The following is a 14,636-nucleotide window of genomic DNA, read 5'->3' on the forward strand; positions in this document are numbered from 1 at the left end:
CATCACTGGGAGGCAAGGTCTGGGTTATGGGCTAAGGATCAAAGGATGTGGAGTTGGTGGTTAATAATTGGTTATTAGCTAACGTTACTTAATAAATACAAGAGATCTTGAAATAAGTGAGATATTCCCTTGCCGTCTGGGATGTGCCTTGTAGTTTGCTCATGTTGTCTTGGGTGCAGCCTTTGAAATGAGCCTCCGCCATCCACCGATCGCCGGCCCCGGTAGGTGGGGTTCTGAGCACCGCTCCCGGGCTCCGACCCGGCTCCAGGCCCCGGAAGTTTTCTGATATTGATCTCGGCCTTGAGCCGGGTTTGACAACTGACATCTGCCGCTGTCTGCAGCGTTCTGGACGTGAAGCTTTAAACATATGGGTTCGTTGGGTAATGATTCAGGTGCAAGGAGCTTCTGTTCTGAGTGAACTTCCTCTTGTTCTTTGCGCGCTGCCGTTCCTTGTTTGAGTGTCAAGGTAAGACATCATCCAGTGCCATCCTAGAGATCTTCTCGTTTCCAGCCCTCGAGGGGTCTCTGAGAGGTGCGGGTCCAGCACGGAGCGCTCGGCGACAATATCACTTGCCCACAAGATTTCCTACCACAATAACCTCACGGACTCAAAATACCTCGCTCAGGACTTTGCTCCGAGGATAGTGCTCCATCACAGCATCTGTTTCTACGTTCGGAAGAAACTTGCTCATATCCGGGACAATGGCGCCAGGGTACTATTACTTTGCTGATTGAGCACTCACCTCTCATCACCCCCCCGTGCGGCCCCCCTCGCGGGTCACCCCTCGCCTTTGACCGGTAGCCGCCTGCATGTGAGCGTGTGGGTTGCTGACAAAGCTGGTGATTGAACAAAGTGATCTTCGGACCGACATGATCACCCTCTTCGTTGGCCCTGCTCGAGAGAAGTTCGTCGTGCACAACGGCCTGCTCGCCAAGGAGTCCCAATACTTCAGTTCCGCACTACGCAGCCACATGTTCAAGGAGGCCGTTGAAGGAGTCATGGCCTTTGAAGAAGACGACGCGGATGCCTTTGGTCTTTTCATCTCTTGGGTCTATCGGCGTTGTCTTCCGGTTGTCCAGCCTTTCGTTCATAGGCCAGACTTCAACTCCCAACGAAATAGGAGCCAGCCAGGTGCAGGGGAAAAAGAACAAACCCCGCCTTTAACGATGGGGTTGGATGTCGGTGTGGGGGCTGTGCCGGAGAACACGGCCAACGTGAGAGTTGAGCCGGAATACAGCGCCAATATGGACGTTGAGGAGGATGATGGTACTGATGGGGACGGTATCATGGGCAATAACATGCATCTCTCGTTTCGTCCGACGTACGACGACTTCTCCCCAGAGGAGATCAAGCTGGTCGACTATGAAGCTCTTGCTGTTCGCAGCCGTGCGAAGCAGCATTTCACGATCACCTCCCCAAAGATGGTAAAGACGACGAAGGCTCCTCTGCGGGCGTGCACCCCGCCAAGTGCCAACGTAACCTCCGGCGGTCTGAACAACGACGCAGCTACCGCCTCAGACTTAGGAAACAACCGGACAGGGCCTGCTGAGGCCGGCTTGAAGAGAACACCGACGGAAGAGTCGGAAGAGGAAGAGCCCGGAACCAAGGGGCAAAAATCCAGACCAGAAAGGCTAACCGGCGTATACTGGCATGGACGGAGAGGTTCGCCCAACAACCCTCCTTTCCCAACGCATGAGCGAGCGTGGGAAGAGGGCGACAAGCTCCAGCTTGTCCTTGTCCAGCTGATTGCCCTCGCCGAGAAGCTCTGCTGGGACGAGCTTTTCAACCACGCCATGGACGCACATATATATGGGGAGCGCGTCCTCCACCGTAAGGTGGTGTCATCGGCTCACATCGAGATCGCCTTGACCAAGTGCTGCCACTCCTCGCCTTCTTGCAGGTTACTCTTCGACATGGTGTACTTTGAAAGTAAGACGACGAACCGGGGGCAGTTTTGGAACCAATTGTTTGCCTGAGCATCTGGAGATTTCTGGGAGGACGTGCACAGGATGCTGAAGCAGCAGCAGCCGTGGATGTGGATACCTGAGGACAAGCCCGTTGGGAATCCGCTTCATCGCAAGGGATGCACATACCACCGGCATCAGGACTGGGAGGGGAAGGTTTGCTTAGGAGAGGGGCTGTGTGAAACAGACGGAGGGAAATGAATGAAGTCTTGTTGTTTGGCTGGGCATGTTCTTCCCGGAAAACTCAAACAACCCGTAGACCGTAGTTGTAGATGGATGGTGGATGATGGTCCTAGACGATGGGCTCATCTCTCTTCGATAGGCCTGGAGAATTACTCGGCAAATTGGTCGATCTGTATTGTTAGAAGGAACGGCGTGGTAGCCTAGTACTTTCCAATTCCTATGTCTGTCTCAGAGTTGACAGTTAAGGTACTTCACCTGGATGGGTACCTTACTTCTTCCAGATGCTGGAATGACCTCATTTGAATTCGTGGCTGTGAAGTAGGGTTAGGGTTGTGGTGCGAGATCTGAGACAAACAGTTCAATGAGTTCATCGATCTTCATTCAGAAGGCACAGTACCTGGTAGTTATGTACTATACTTCTCGGGCTTCTAAATTTCTTACACAGGACCCTGTCAATCTTTCTGGATGCTAGGATGAGGAATATGGTTGCATTGTGCGAATGCTGCTTGTTATTGTTCCTGCCATCCCAATTGAACATTGGTCTCCTTGCTTCATCCGCTTGCCCTGCGTTGCGGGGAGGCCTTACCATGGTTAGGTTGCTATGTGCTCCGTAGGGAGGTACTTCGTACTGCGATTGTTTGAGAAGAGGCGCCCGTGCTTGCAAACAAATAATAACCTGAATACATAACCTGAACTAGCTGAATGAAAAGCCCATCCGGAATCCAAAGAAAACACAGGCGTCAAAAAGAAGTCTAGATCCATTAGATCCGATAGGAAATTCCTCTCCTACAATTCGCGACGCCAATAGGTATTCAACTCTCCTACTCAGGCCAAATAGCAGCAAGCGCAGTGCCTGTTACAAAAGGCTCGACCAAAAGTGGTCCTGGTTTTGCGGATGCCAAGCGCTGGAAGCCCCAATAACCGATCTCACCAGTCTTCATTTGATTGAATCGCAAATCATCCGGGATGCCAGACGACCATGATTACATCCATCACAAATGGCAATGACTACTTCTGTAACCCGTTCGAGACGAGCGGATAGCTTCCATCTCCCGCATTCCAAGATTTCAAATGGCCATCATCGCCTGATCACGAATGCCATCACCGCGAAGTCGGCGCCAAACAACCCGCAATTTCCTGTCAATCCCTCGCGCGCAAAGCGTCCGCTCGAGACATCTGGACGTGACTGCGACCCGATAGTGCCAAAGAAGGCCAGGTTCACGACAGGAATTGCTGTCGAGATACCCGCGAGGCCGTCTTTCCACGCTCGATTTACCGCAAAAGAGCCCGCCGACGCGAGGTTGTCGTCACAAGCGCCACCCCCTAAACCCACTACTGTCCCGGCCCGCTCCAATGCCCAGAATCACTCACGCGCCGCCCCTGCCGTTGCCGCTACCACCACGAATGCTACTCCTTCCAGCACCCGGCAGCAGCCAGCTCTTACAAAACATCAAGAAAAAGTTGCCAATGGGTTGAAGCATGAGCTCAACAGACTGCAGCCGGATGCTGTCGCGACGACCAAGGAACAAGGGCGGAAGCTACGGTCGCAGGAGGCCACCCGCTTCAAGAGCGAGCTGTCGGCCTATTTCCCCGACTACGATGAGGTCATCGGCAACGACCCCAAAGAACACCGTAAGCGCCCTCGATGCAAATTACATACCGAGATTTCCGTATTCTTTTTTGGGTCAATTGCTGACAATTTGACCCTTGTTTCCTGCTTGCAGATATTTTGAACCTCGATACCCCGATTGTCATCGTCAGCTCGCACTCCGATGTCTCTCCACCCGACTGCGACTCCGCGCCCCACCCCCCGCGGGAAGCACACTCTGTACGGAGCTACGGTGATGCACTGTTTACGGACTTGTTTGATTCCCAACGAATCGATTATTCTTTTCTGAGCAATCGTCGTAAATCGCTCGAGGATCCGTTACCGGATTCATTCTTCGAACCCGCGCACAAAAAGGCGGAGCGCCTGGAGCGCTCAATCCGCAACTCGGAAAAGGGACGTGCCCAGCATGAAAAGGATCAAATCATCCGGCTGTTAGACGGCTTGCAAGGGCACGACTGGTTGCGGGTAATGGGCGTCAGCGGCATCACTGAGAGCCGGAAGAAACAGTTTGAGCCTGCGCGAGACCACTTCATCAAGGGCTGCCAGATCATACTCGAGAAATTTCGCAGATGGGCGGCAGAGGAGAAACGGCGCAAACAAGAGAAGGAGCGTGCGGCTGCCGCGGCCGAGCGGGAAGCTGCCGCTGGCGAGGAGAAGGAGGTGGAAGCGGAAGAAGTGGACGAAGAGCGCTCTGCTGAGGAGGAGGATGAAGAAGAAGAAGAAGGTGGTGATGACAACGACGCTGATATGAACGATGAGGATGGTGAGGCCGATGGGGAGCCACCAGACGACAGCGACGTTGACGCTTTAATTGCCAAGCAGCTCCGTGAAGAGGCCTTGGCTGCAGCTAAGAAGAAGTCAACGTCGAGGGCAGGGCGGGGCCGAGGACGGGGAAGAGGTCGTGGCAGAATGGTGCCACGGGGACGATCGTCACCGCCCCCGCCGCCAGAACCGGCAGCGCCCGAAGCGACCAGGGAATTCACGTCCTTCTTCGCAAAGCGCTATCAGCGCGAAGCTGCCCTGAATACGTCGCGGCGGAGAGGACGCAAGGTTATGGCGTGGGGCCATGCCGTGCCCGATCTGGATGAGGCGGACTTTGAGCTCCCTGGCGACTTGCTTAACGACGATACCCTAAAGGCTCACGCTAGGAGAAAGCGAAGGGACAAGAGGGGAAGGCACTAAACGAATTCCTCCATGTACAATGGAGCATATGAGCATTTTGATCCACCCCCTGGCTTTTGGGGTAGCAGGACTGCAAGTTATTGTCGTCTTCGCGAAGGGTGGGGTTTAAGGGCGTCACATCAAAACAGCGTTTGTATTTAACGCCTTTGGGATGAGGAGTTGTCTTCACTTCGATGCATCTTCGGTGTTTGCCATAGATGGCGTACCTCAGTTCCTCTGTTAGGGACAGGCATGGATAGGTGGTAGAGGAAAGAAATGAAGCAGGGTTAATTTTGTGGAATTGTAGGCTTGAAACCTTGAGTTTGTTTAGTGGAAACAGACTGAGTGAGGAGCAGTGAGTTTTTCAGAATCGAGGGCTTGTGACGCTGCAGTGTCTCCGTACAGCAGGTTTGCTGTAAATCACAGCAAAGCTTGGCTAATAAGCGGCAATCTCCGTTCCCCAACCGCAGCGGTCCTCAGCTTACAGTGTTGATTGACATTCGCACGTTCTATTTCAACACGCAACTTGAACTTGGGAGTGCTTGTGAACCTGTCCTTCACTTGCTGAGAGTTGGTTAGCGGTTTGCCCGCTGTTTGCAAGCTGTGGACTGTTGAAAATCTTCAAGAAGAGAGCTTACCTAACATAGGTAGCCAGTCAGGACATCGACGCAGAAACCCCTGAGCTGCTCAGATTGCCCATCAGGGATCCTTGAATCCTTCCTCCCGTGCGATAGGACCACCGGCCAAGCCATATCCCCCAATAGTCGACCTAGGCCGCAACAAGGGAAATGGAGGCGCTCTCAGTTGAATCGTGGACGATACTCTCTTCTTCGTTCTGGCAGCCGGCAGTGAGTGTCGAGAAGTAGCTGCTGGCCGAGCTCTCTGACGATGACACCATTACGATCTCTAGTTTTGTTTCAATACTGAAGACGAGCCAAGCCTGAACCGGATGCCAGACTATAGGTCCCACCGCTTGAGGCCCGTTTGAGGCCAAACTTGTGACGACCCTTCTGCCGTTTGTGGGTTTCCTCATCAAACTCCTCATAGCTCGGGCTTTAAATTCGAAGACCCCAGACCGTCTTTAGGGAGGGGCGTCTCCTATACCTCTGGGCTGGACATTCCTATCTTCATATTTTTTTGCTGCTGATCCTCGGTAGACTGGGTTTGACACGTCGCCGGTATGCCACGCCGTCATGATGAAGGCGCACCCTGGTTTGCCGGGCAGGGATTGACGCGACTCCCACAGCCGACTTAGGCATGAGCTTGATCATTCGACATTCGCAATGGCAGACTGCTAGGCACGGGTTCCCTGCTCGTGGTATCGCGTCGCAGAAACACCGCCGCAACATCTCCAGCATCTGCGGCCTCTCCTTGCAGTCTAAGTACGTTGGGCGTAGGGGATGACGCGTCGTCACCCCTAAACTCAAGACAGAATGGCCGTTTGCATGGATTTTACCTATACACATAGCTAGAATGATAGTTCGGATCATTGCCCATGTAAGTTCATCTTCAAGTACATGAAACAAAGCACAATTCTCAGAAGCTAATCAGAAACTAACACCCGATGGACAATTACCTAGATATATAGAGATTCTAATTAAACGCAAGACAATCTTGCTCGTACTTTCTTACCCCTAAACTCCTTTGACGGTACGGGGTACTACACAGCTCCTCTCACCCTGCCTTCCCCTTCCCTTGTGAGGGATAGCCCCTGAGTTTGTCACTGAACTAGTTGCCAGTGGTGAAGGATATATAGGTATATTCTCATACTCGAGCCATATCTGCTGGACAGGAGGGAAGGAAACAAAGGTATGAGGAGTTGGTAAGAGCCTTCATAGACAGCATCGCTCCTGCCGTGTCAACACCGGGCTGACCTGAACTGGTTGACTGTCAAGGCGAAGTTCGGACGGAAACCTGAGTTGATTAAACCTTCACGACCCAGGCTTCTTCCCATTCTGAAAATTTTTCTTCGTTCTCATTTTTTTGTTCTCCAAGCGCTTGTCCGACCGACGCGATGCGAATTTATTCGATCAAATCGAACAAGCAGCAAAATGGAACAGACATTGGAAGTAAGTAAGCCCAGAGTCTCAATCGTCAGATCTTGTCGACTGATGTCGTCTATCTTTTTAGTGCGCCATTTGCGGCGAAAGATTTAACCATGGTGTGACGGCCGTCTGCCGCAACGGCCATCACTGGTGCCGGCGCTGTCTCGGAGACGCCGCGCAAGCGGCTACCCGCAACATCACCGACGCGAGCTGCATGCCGCCAAGGTGTTGTGGGGACGCGGTTCTCCCAACGAACGGTGCCCGGGACCACCGTGCCCTTCGTCAGCTCAGCGCTGGTGTGTTGGCTTCTTAGGAAGAAGCCGTCCGCCAGTTCCGGGAGCTGCGTGAGCCTGTCAGGCCTGGATACCTAGTCGACCGCGGAATGGTCCGGGTCGCTATGAATTCCAGGAACCCCCTCTACCAGTTCTGCCAGAACTGCGAGAGGCTGGTGGCAAGGCAAGAAGGCTGCAATCACATGACTTGTGTTTGCGGCCACGAATTCTGCCTTATTTGCGCGCGTCCATGGGCTGCAGCTGACGAAGGGCAGGGCCTCTGCCACCCGTATTACGGGGCGGAAGATCAGCACCGGTTGCAAATCCCTGCGGCGGTTCAAGCGCACCTCGACGAGGAGGCTCGTAGACCGCCGCCCGCCGTAAGGATTCCCTCCATCACCGTTCCCATCGCGCACCTTACGAGCTCTGCTCGTGTAAAGCATCGCCGCTGACAGTTCTGTTTGATAGCTTGCCCGCGAGACAGACGACCCCGTCGTCTGCCGCCACGAAGAGCGTCTCTTGCTCACCCTGCGGCTGAGGCGGGACCTCACCCGGGAGGAGCGGAGAAGTGCCAGGTGCGATGTCTGCGGGCGGAGTTTCCGGGCCTTTCTCTTGCAATGCCAGGGCTGCAGGGCAATACTGTGCCTGGATTGCAGGGATTCGCTTCGTCGGGAATGTGCCCTAGCAGACTAGCCGGCAAGGGCGCCACCAGGGCTAAGCAACCTGCGCGGTCGACTAATCAACTCGGCCATCATCGGATGAATGTCTTGGGTCCATGTCGTTGGGACTTCGCCCTGTCTTGGGAATACCCGGGAAAGACTCCGCTAGCTGGTGATCTTTCTCGCTCGAGCTGGAACGGTGCTTTGGACTTGGGACCGAATCATTCGGGATACCTCGTTATCAATGCCGTCGCCAACAGCAAACCCATTCACCATCTCCAAGATGATGTTGCGCAGAGTCTCGCCGAGGAACCGGAACTTCCTCCATTCACGGGAAGGGATGGAGAAGGCCGAGCAGGAGCGTACCGAGGAACCGGAGCCTGCATTGCAGGGGAAGGTGAAGGACGCGAACGCGCGCTAAGGAACCGGAACCTGACAGCAGGGGATGGAGAAGGCCGCGGAGCAGTGTGCCGAGGAACCGGAGCCTGCATCGCAGGGGAAGGTGAAGGCCACTGACGAAGAGTGCGCCGAGGAACCGGAGCCCGCCTCTCGGGGGATGGTGAAGGCCGCAGAACAATGCTCCGAGGAACCGGAGCCCGCATCGCGGGGGATGGAGAAGGCGTTGCCACCTAGTACATGGCACACGATCCCAGGGCCGGATCCGGGCCTAGACTTTGATCGGCAACTTTGTCAGCGATCGCATCAACACGAACAATGCCAACAGGTTGTTGCAGGAGAGTACGCTCAAGAACCGGAGCCTGTCTTGCGGGGGATGGAGAAGGCGTTGCCACCTGGTATATGGCTCACGATGCTCAAGGCCGGATTCCGGCGCAAACCTTCATCAACCAATTCGTCACCGACAAGGTCGACACGAACAATGTGAAGAAGCTACTTCGAAAGCCTGTACGAGCTCCAAAACTGTATTTTCTAGATCCGAATACTGATCATTTTCGCAGATTCTGCGCCCGGTCCGTCTGGCGAAAGGAAAAGACGACCTTTACTACACCCCCGACTGGGACCGTCCCAGTCAGGAGGGCGGCTTCACTTTGTAGGAAACGGGTCGAATGACTGACAAGAGTTGGTTATTGACTGGGTTATTGAACTGGAATGGGGACACTGGCGATGGGTGTTGGACTGACGGATTTGAGCTGCGAGCATACGGATAGTCAACCTCGCAATGTCACGTTAACGCCAGTCACTGGAAGCAGTTCTATAAACCGGTCCTTGTGTTGCCAACTGCAGTCTGGTGACTCTCTTCACTCTCCTGTGGATGCACTCGGGGCACTGTACGTACTGGACAGCATCATGGAACCCAAGCCAGTGATGGTGCAGCACTGCAGTAGGTAGTCCCGCAGCCAACTTTCACCAAGAAAGTCTTGAGTGGAGCATCCCAGCTTCAATCCGCAGCAGAGGTTGGGTTGATTGTGGGCACAGCCTCGGCAAAACATCGGCTGATGCGACCCAGGCCGGGGTGCAGGCTGGCGTGCACGGACGTTATCGAAGAGCTCCGAGCGTCGATTGCTTCATTCTCGTGTTTCTGTCCTTCGATTCATCGCGTCGAACGGGCCAGCACTTCCAACAGTGCAAGGTCCCCATTTCGCCATTCTTTATCGACACCTTGCCTTATACAGTAGTGGTTCCCCATTGCTCTAGGCGTCAATAGTTTCTGCGGGTCACATCCCCTTGGCTGCCTTGTAGCAAGGCGATAGCGAGGCATGGGCAATCAACCGATCTAGGCTTTGCCTTGCCTCACCACCTAGCTTCCCTTTCGCTGCGACGCTTGTCTCCCGCCCGCCGCCCGCTTATTTTGCCAGGCTCTCTCAAGTCAACACAAGAAGAGTCTTGCCTTGCACTACCCGCTTTACCCGCATCCACGAGCAGCTACCAGCAACCCCACCACAAACCGTAGAAAATCGTCGCCGAGAACAAGACTTTAGGTCTGCCTATTTATTCTTGCGTGCCGACTACTCCGCCTGCGATTACTTGTTCTCTGCCATGACGACAACGTGAAATCGCCAAAGTTTTCGAGCCTCGAAAGGCCGGCCCGACCGACCGATTCCTCCTTCCAACCCAGCCTACTTCCCCCTCCCGCAATCCTGCCCACGCGCGTCCAGTTCCGCCGATTGATTGCGCAAGAAAATGTCAAACGGGATGGGGGACGATATTACCGGCGAGCCCGCAACCGCTGGTGACTTGCCGCCTGGAGCCGAGCCCTTCGTCATTCTAAAACAACTGGTCGAGCTCGATATCAACTTCCGCGAGAAAAGCATCAGTGGGGTATCGACGATCCACCTATTCACGATAAACCCGGATCTAGATGAGATTACGCTCGATGCCCGCCAGTGCGACATCGACCTAGCGAACATCACCGTTGACGGCTTCAGAACGACGGCGACTTTCTCCGACCCGTACGATCTAGCGCAAACCCCGCGCCACTGGCAGATCGGCGCCGCCCAGCATCATGTCGTGAAGCGCCGGATGGCGCCCCTCAGGCCTGCGCGGAGACCCGAGGTCCCTAACAAAGACCGAATAACGCTCCCTTGCTGCGTTCCCGCGGACCGCGCGCTTAAGGTGTCGCTGCGTCCCAACGGCCCCTTCAACGAGCCTCGGCGAACCCTCAAGATCAAGCCAATGAGGGCCGACAAGGACGCTCCGGTGGACAGGCCAGACCCAAACGACGAGAAGAATGGGATTAAGATCTCCATTCCTTTCCGCTCCAAGACCATCCGTGATGGCCTGCATTTCGTCGGTGTCGATGAGGGCGACCTGAGATACGCTCACGTCTATACCCGTCACTCGATCGAGCCCGGGACCGCATCCTGCATCTTCCCTTGCGTCGACGATCCCGGATCGAGACATCCCTGGAAGATCTCAATCAAGTGCCCGAGAACGCTGGGTGACGCCCTTGAGCAGCCTCTAGCCACGCAGCCAGTGCAAGCGACAAATGACAGCCGGAAACGGAAGTTTGGAGACGCCGTACCCTCAACTCCGCCACCTCATCGGCTGGACGAGGAGGATAAGCTGAGAGAGATGACGGTCGTCTGCTCCGGGAATCTCAGCGGCGAGCAGATAGATCCACAGGATCCCAAGAAGAAGATCATGACCTTTGAGTCTCAGCTCTCGGCAGCCCAGCACATTGCGTTTGCCGTGGGTCCTTTTGAGCATATTCAGCTATGGTCTGAATTTCGCACAGAAGAAGCCGACGAGAAGCTCGGCGCCAACGCTGCAAAGATTCACGCCTACTGCCTCCCAGGGCGGGCGGATGAGGTGCTCCACACGTGCGGCCCCATCGTCATGGCAGCAGACTTTTTCGCCCCCGAGTTTGGACGCTATCCCTTTGAGAGCTACAAGATCTGCTTTGTCGACGATATGATTCCCGATACCACAGCGGCAACATCCATGTCTCTGTGCAGCACCAGGCTACTCTATCCAAGGGATATCATCGACCCGGAAATCGACATTACGAGGAAGTTGGTCCATGCGTTGGCCAGCCAGTACTTTGGCGTCCACGTCGTTCCGAATCAACGCTCCGACAGCTGGCTCATCGTTGGCATCCAGTGGTACATGACAGATCTCTTCATGAGAAGTCTCTGCGGGAACAACTGGTACCGGTTTCATCTCAAGACGTTGTCAGACAAGCTGGTAGAGGTTGACGTCCATCGGCCGTCGCTTCATGATCTTGGGGAGCACCTTCACATTGGGGATTTTGAGCTAGATTTCATGTCCCTCAAGGCACCCCTGGTGCTTTTCATCCTCGACCAGCGCATGTTCAAGATTCCGGGCTCTACGGGCATCGCCCGAGTCATCTCCCAAATCGTCTCTACCGCAAACATCAACGCGGACATCCAAAACACTTCACTCTCGGCCACTGATTTCCGAAAGGCCTGCGAGAAGAAGAGCCAGTACCAGCCGGACGAATTGTGGCAGCAATGGGTGCACAGCGCCGGTTGCCCGAAGCTCCTGATTAAGCAGAAATTCAACAAAAAGAATCTCAATGTTGACATTTCCATTGCCCAAACCCAGGCCAAGGACGGCGGGCCAAAGGCCATCACCAAGGAGGACTTCTTGAAGGAGCTCCTAGAAGAGGTCCACGAGGTCTGGGCGGGGACGGTCCCCAAGCTTTTCACCGGTCCCTTCACTGTACGCATTCATGAAGCCGACGGCACTCCGTATGAGCATTACCTCGCCATCACGGACAAGGACAAGGTAGCCACGACGCTTCAAATCGCCTATAATACCAAGTACAAGCGAATGAAGCGCACCAAGAAGGCCACGGCTGCCGCTGCCAACGCCGCTGATAAGCACGATATCCAGGAGGACGACATCGTCTACTTTAATATGCTGGGCGATGTTCTCATGACTCCCAAGGACATCGAGAACTGGGGTCTTCAGGACTGGTCGGAGAGTGTGCAACTCGCAATGGATCAGGAGTCCTACGAGTGGATCCGGCTGGACTGCAACTTTGAGTGGCTATGCGAGATGATCACCGACATGCCCGGCTACATGTATTTGGCTCAGCTGCAGCAGGATCGAGACGTCGTCGCCCACCAAGACGCCATGCTCTTCTTCAAACGGGGCAAGCGGCATGGGGTTGCGTCCACCATCGAGACGCGGACAGTCATGGACCGCCGGTACTACCACGGCATACGGACCATGGCCATTGAGGACCTCCCGAAGCAGGCGGATCCAGACCTCAACTACATTGGCAAGGCCCAGCTCATCCTCATTTTCCGGCATTTCTTTTGCGACCGGATGGTGGGCAAGAACGGCAGCGTCACGTTTCCTCCGGCGCCCAACAATTTTGAGGACAAGGCGCAGTATGCAGTTCAGTGCGCTCTTCCGGAGGCCATCGCCCGTACAAGAGAAAATGGCCGCTGCTCTCGGGATGCGCGGAACTTTCTGCTCGACTTGCTCCTTTTCAACGACAACAGGGAAAACCCGTATTCCGATCAGTTTTACATTGCCAAGTTGTTGGAGGCAGTCACGACATCTGTCATACCAGACAAGCACGAGGGCGAGGCAGACCTCATGTCGACCCTTAGAATGGATGACGACGACGATGTTGAGCTGAGACGCTTCATTGAGAAGACCATTGAAGAGATCGAGAAGTACCGCCGTATGGACGAGTGGACATCGACCTATCAGAATATCTGGACAACAACGGCCCTGAACTGCAAGATGCGGCTAATGAAAGCCCGTGTCATCCCAGTTGCGCCGCTCGACTTTGTTCAGTACCTTCAGGACGACAATTACGATCTCATCAGAATCAAAGCCTTTGAGTGTCTTGTCGAGCTGGGACTTCTCGCCAAAGTCTCAATTATGAAACTGCTGCTTGCGAATGTAAGCAGCGACCCGTCGCCCTTCGTTCGTGACCGGCTCTTCAAGATTTTCTGCAAGGGCGTGGCAGCTATCGCTTTGGGTGAAACCAAAGCGGCTCAGCCTGACCCAGAAGTCACTGTCGACGACAGCGGCCTGATCATCGAACAGGGTGAGGCCGAGTTGCAACAGAGGAAGCTCGATGCCACCCGGAATCAGAGCATTCACCAAGCGCTTATAGCGCTAAAGGAAGATCTCAAGGGAAACATCGAGATGCAGACTGGAATCTGGCGGGCGGTCGAGTCCCCATGCATCAGCATCAAGGAAAAGTTTCAGCTGCTGACAATCTGTTCGGCCATGTTTGAGCCTGACGACTCCCTCCTTATGACCTTCAACTATCCGAAATACTGGAAGTGCACTCGGGAACCCAGCGTCAACGGGAAGGCGCCCAATGGAAAGAAACAGTGCATCGTCCGGTTTACCACGCATTATCGCACAGAACCGCGGAACAAACTGTTGGTCGAGCTACCGCCGCCTCCTCCGTATGAAAAGCCTGCAGAGACCAAGAAAATCAAGCTGAGCGCCACCAAAGTATCCGTCATCGGGGCTTCGAATAGCCGCCCCCCTACTCCAGGGCCGATCGTTCGCAAAGACTCGATCTCGGTTACAGCGCCCCGGCCGACAGCGCCAGCCCCGGTTGGGGCCCCTTCGGACTCTATTTCCGTCCAGCCCGTCGCTCGACTGTCCACGCCTATCGCGGCATCGCCGCTACCTATCACTTCGTTCACTCAACCATTGGCGCCTGCAGCGAAGGCGGTAGATAAACGACCCAAGGCGCCCAAGAAGCGGAAAAGCGACGAGGGTGATGGCCCTGATCGCCCAAAGAAAGTGGCACGAACGGAGCACGGCGCCAATGGTCAGCGGGCAAAGCTCGTCAAGGTTCCATTCAAGTCCTGGGATAGACTACCTGAGCGGATCTTGCAGAAGATCAGGGCTGAAGAGGTGGTCCGGGCCGAGTCGTCGACTATTGTCGCGACTCCTGTGGCAAAGCGTCCAGTGCTTGAGATTCCAGGGTCTGGAGCGCCGCAAACGACAGCGCGCGCTGAGTCTCCAGGGCCCGCACTCCCGCCGGCCTCGCCAGGTGCTGTTGCGGTGCCGCCGTCAGCGAATGCTAAAAAGCGCAAGCCGCTGCCCTCGGCCGCGCCTCATCATCCGCCGCCCACTCCGACCCTTCCCGTGCCCGCAAGCGGAGGAGGATCTAATCTGCCAACAACCGGAGGTGGCTCTAATCCGCCGAAGAAGCTGATCAAGTTGAAGATCAAGCCGTCCTCGCACATGTCGCCGCCGCAAGCATCTCCCCCCGGCCCGTCACCTAGTTGACAGTGAGAAACCTGCTTGGACGGCGTTTCGGTCATCAGCAGCCGCC

The 14,636-nt window shown here is 55.1% G+C and overlaps 5 protein-coding genes across 5 annotated transcripts; all 5 read left to right on the top strand.

The window, feature by feature from the left end:
• The first annotated feature begins 1,089 nt into the window (after nt 1-1,089).
• On the top strand, nt 1,090-2,319 carry N656DRAFT_779988 (uncharacterized protein). Its single transcript, XM_064815291.1, has one exon. It carries the CDS (start codon nt 1,168-1,170, stop codon nt 1,975-1,977), a length of 810 nt encoding a protein of 269 aa, XP_064669426.1. The 5' UTR covers nt 1,090-1,167; the 3' UTR covers nt 1,978-2,319.
• Nucleotides 2,320-3,146: 827 nt separating this feature from the next.
• On the top strand, nt 3,147-4,939 carry N656DRAFT_790025 (uncharacterized protein; the record flags this gene model as incomplete). Its single annotated transcript, XM_064816833.1, has 2 exons — nt 3,147-3,780; nt 3,873-4,939. The coding sequence occupies 2 exons, from the start codon at nt 3,147-3,149 to the stop codon at nt 4,937-4,939; spliced, it is 1,701 nt and encodes a 566-aa protein (XP_064669427.1).
• A 1,971-nt stretch (nt 4,940-6,910) lies between these two features.
• N656DRAFT_779991 (uncharacterized protein) lies at nt 6,911-7,559 on the top strand. The gene is made up of 2 exons (XM_064815292.1): nt 6,911-6,987; nt 7,049-7,559. The coding sequence occupies exons 1-2, from the start codon at nt 6,970-6,972 to the stop codon at nt 7,274-7,276; spliced, it is 246 nt and encodes an 81-aa protein (XP_064669428.1). The 5' UTR covers nt 6,911-6,969; the 3' UTR covers nt 7,277-7,559.
• A 942-nt stretch (nt 7,560-8,501) lies between these two features.
• N656DRAFT_779993 (uncharacterized protein) lies at nt 8,502-9,273 on the top strand. The gene is made up of 2 exons (XM_064815293.1): nt 8,502-8,797; nt 8,851-9,273. The coding sequence occupies exons 1-2, from the start codon at nt 8,693-8,695 to the stop codon at nt 8,944-8,946; spliced, it is 201 nt and encodes a 66-aa protein (XP_064669429.1). The 5' UTR covers nt 8,502-8,692; the 3' UTR covers nt 8,947-9,273.
• A 760-nt stretch (nt 9,274-10,033) lies between these two features.
• On the top strand, nt 10,034-14,590 carry N656DRAFT_798744 (uncharacterized protein; the record flags this gene model as incomplete). The annotated part of the gene is made up of 1 exon (XM_064817797.1): nt 10,034-14,590. One exon carries the CDS (start codon nt 10,034-10,036, stop codon nt 14,588-14,590), a length of 4,557 nt encoding a protein of 1,518 aa, XP_064669430.1.
• Between the last annotated feature and the right edge of the window lie 46 nt (nt 14,591-14,636).

The sequence above is a fragment of the Canariomyces notabilis genome, assembly GCF_033297395.1.
Source record: "Canariomyces notabilis strain CBS 508.74 unplaced genomic scaffold N656scaffold_13, whole genome shotgun sequence".
Classification (NCBI taxonomy): domain Eukaryota; kingdom Fungi; phylum Ascomycota; class Sordariomycetes; order Sordariales; family Chaetomiaceae; genus Canariomyces; species Canariomyces notabilis.

What these genes read in the sequence shown, in the direction of transcription:
- N656DRAFT_779988 (XM_064815291.1), top strand. Translation starts at nt 1,168, where the DNA reads ATGGGGTTGGATGTCGGTGTGGGGGCTGTGCCGGAGAACACGGCCAAC.
- N656DRAFT_779993 (XM_064815293.1), top strand. Translation starts at nt 8,693, where the DNA reads ATGGCTCACGATGCTCAAGGCCGGATTCCGGCGCAAACCTTCATCAAC. An exon ending in AGAAGCTACTTCGAAAGCCT is followed by an intron (nt 8,798 to 8,850) that starts GTACGAGCTCCA and finishes TCATTTTCGCAG; the next exon opens with ATTCTGCGCCCGGTCCGTCT.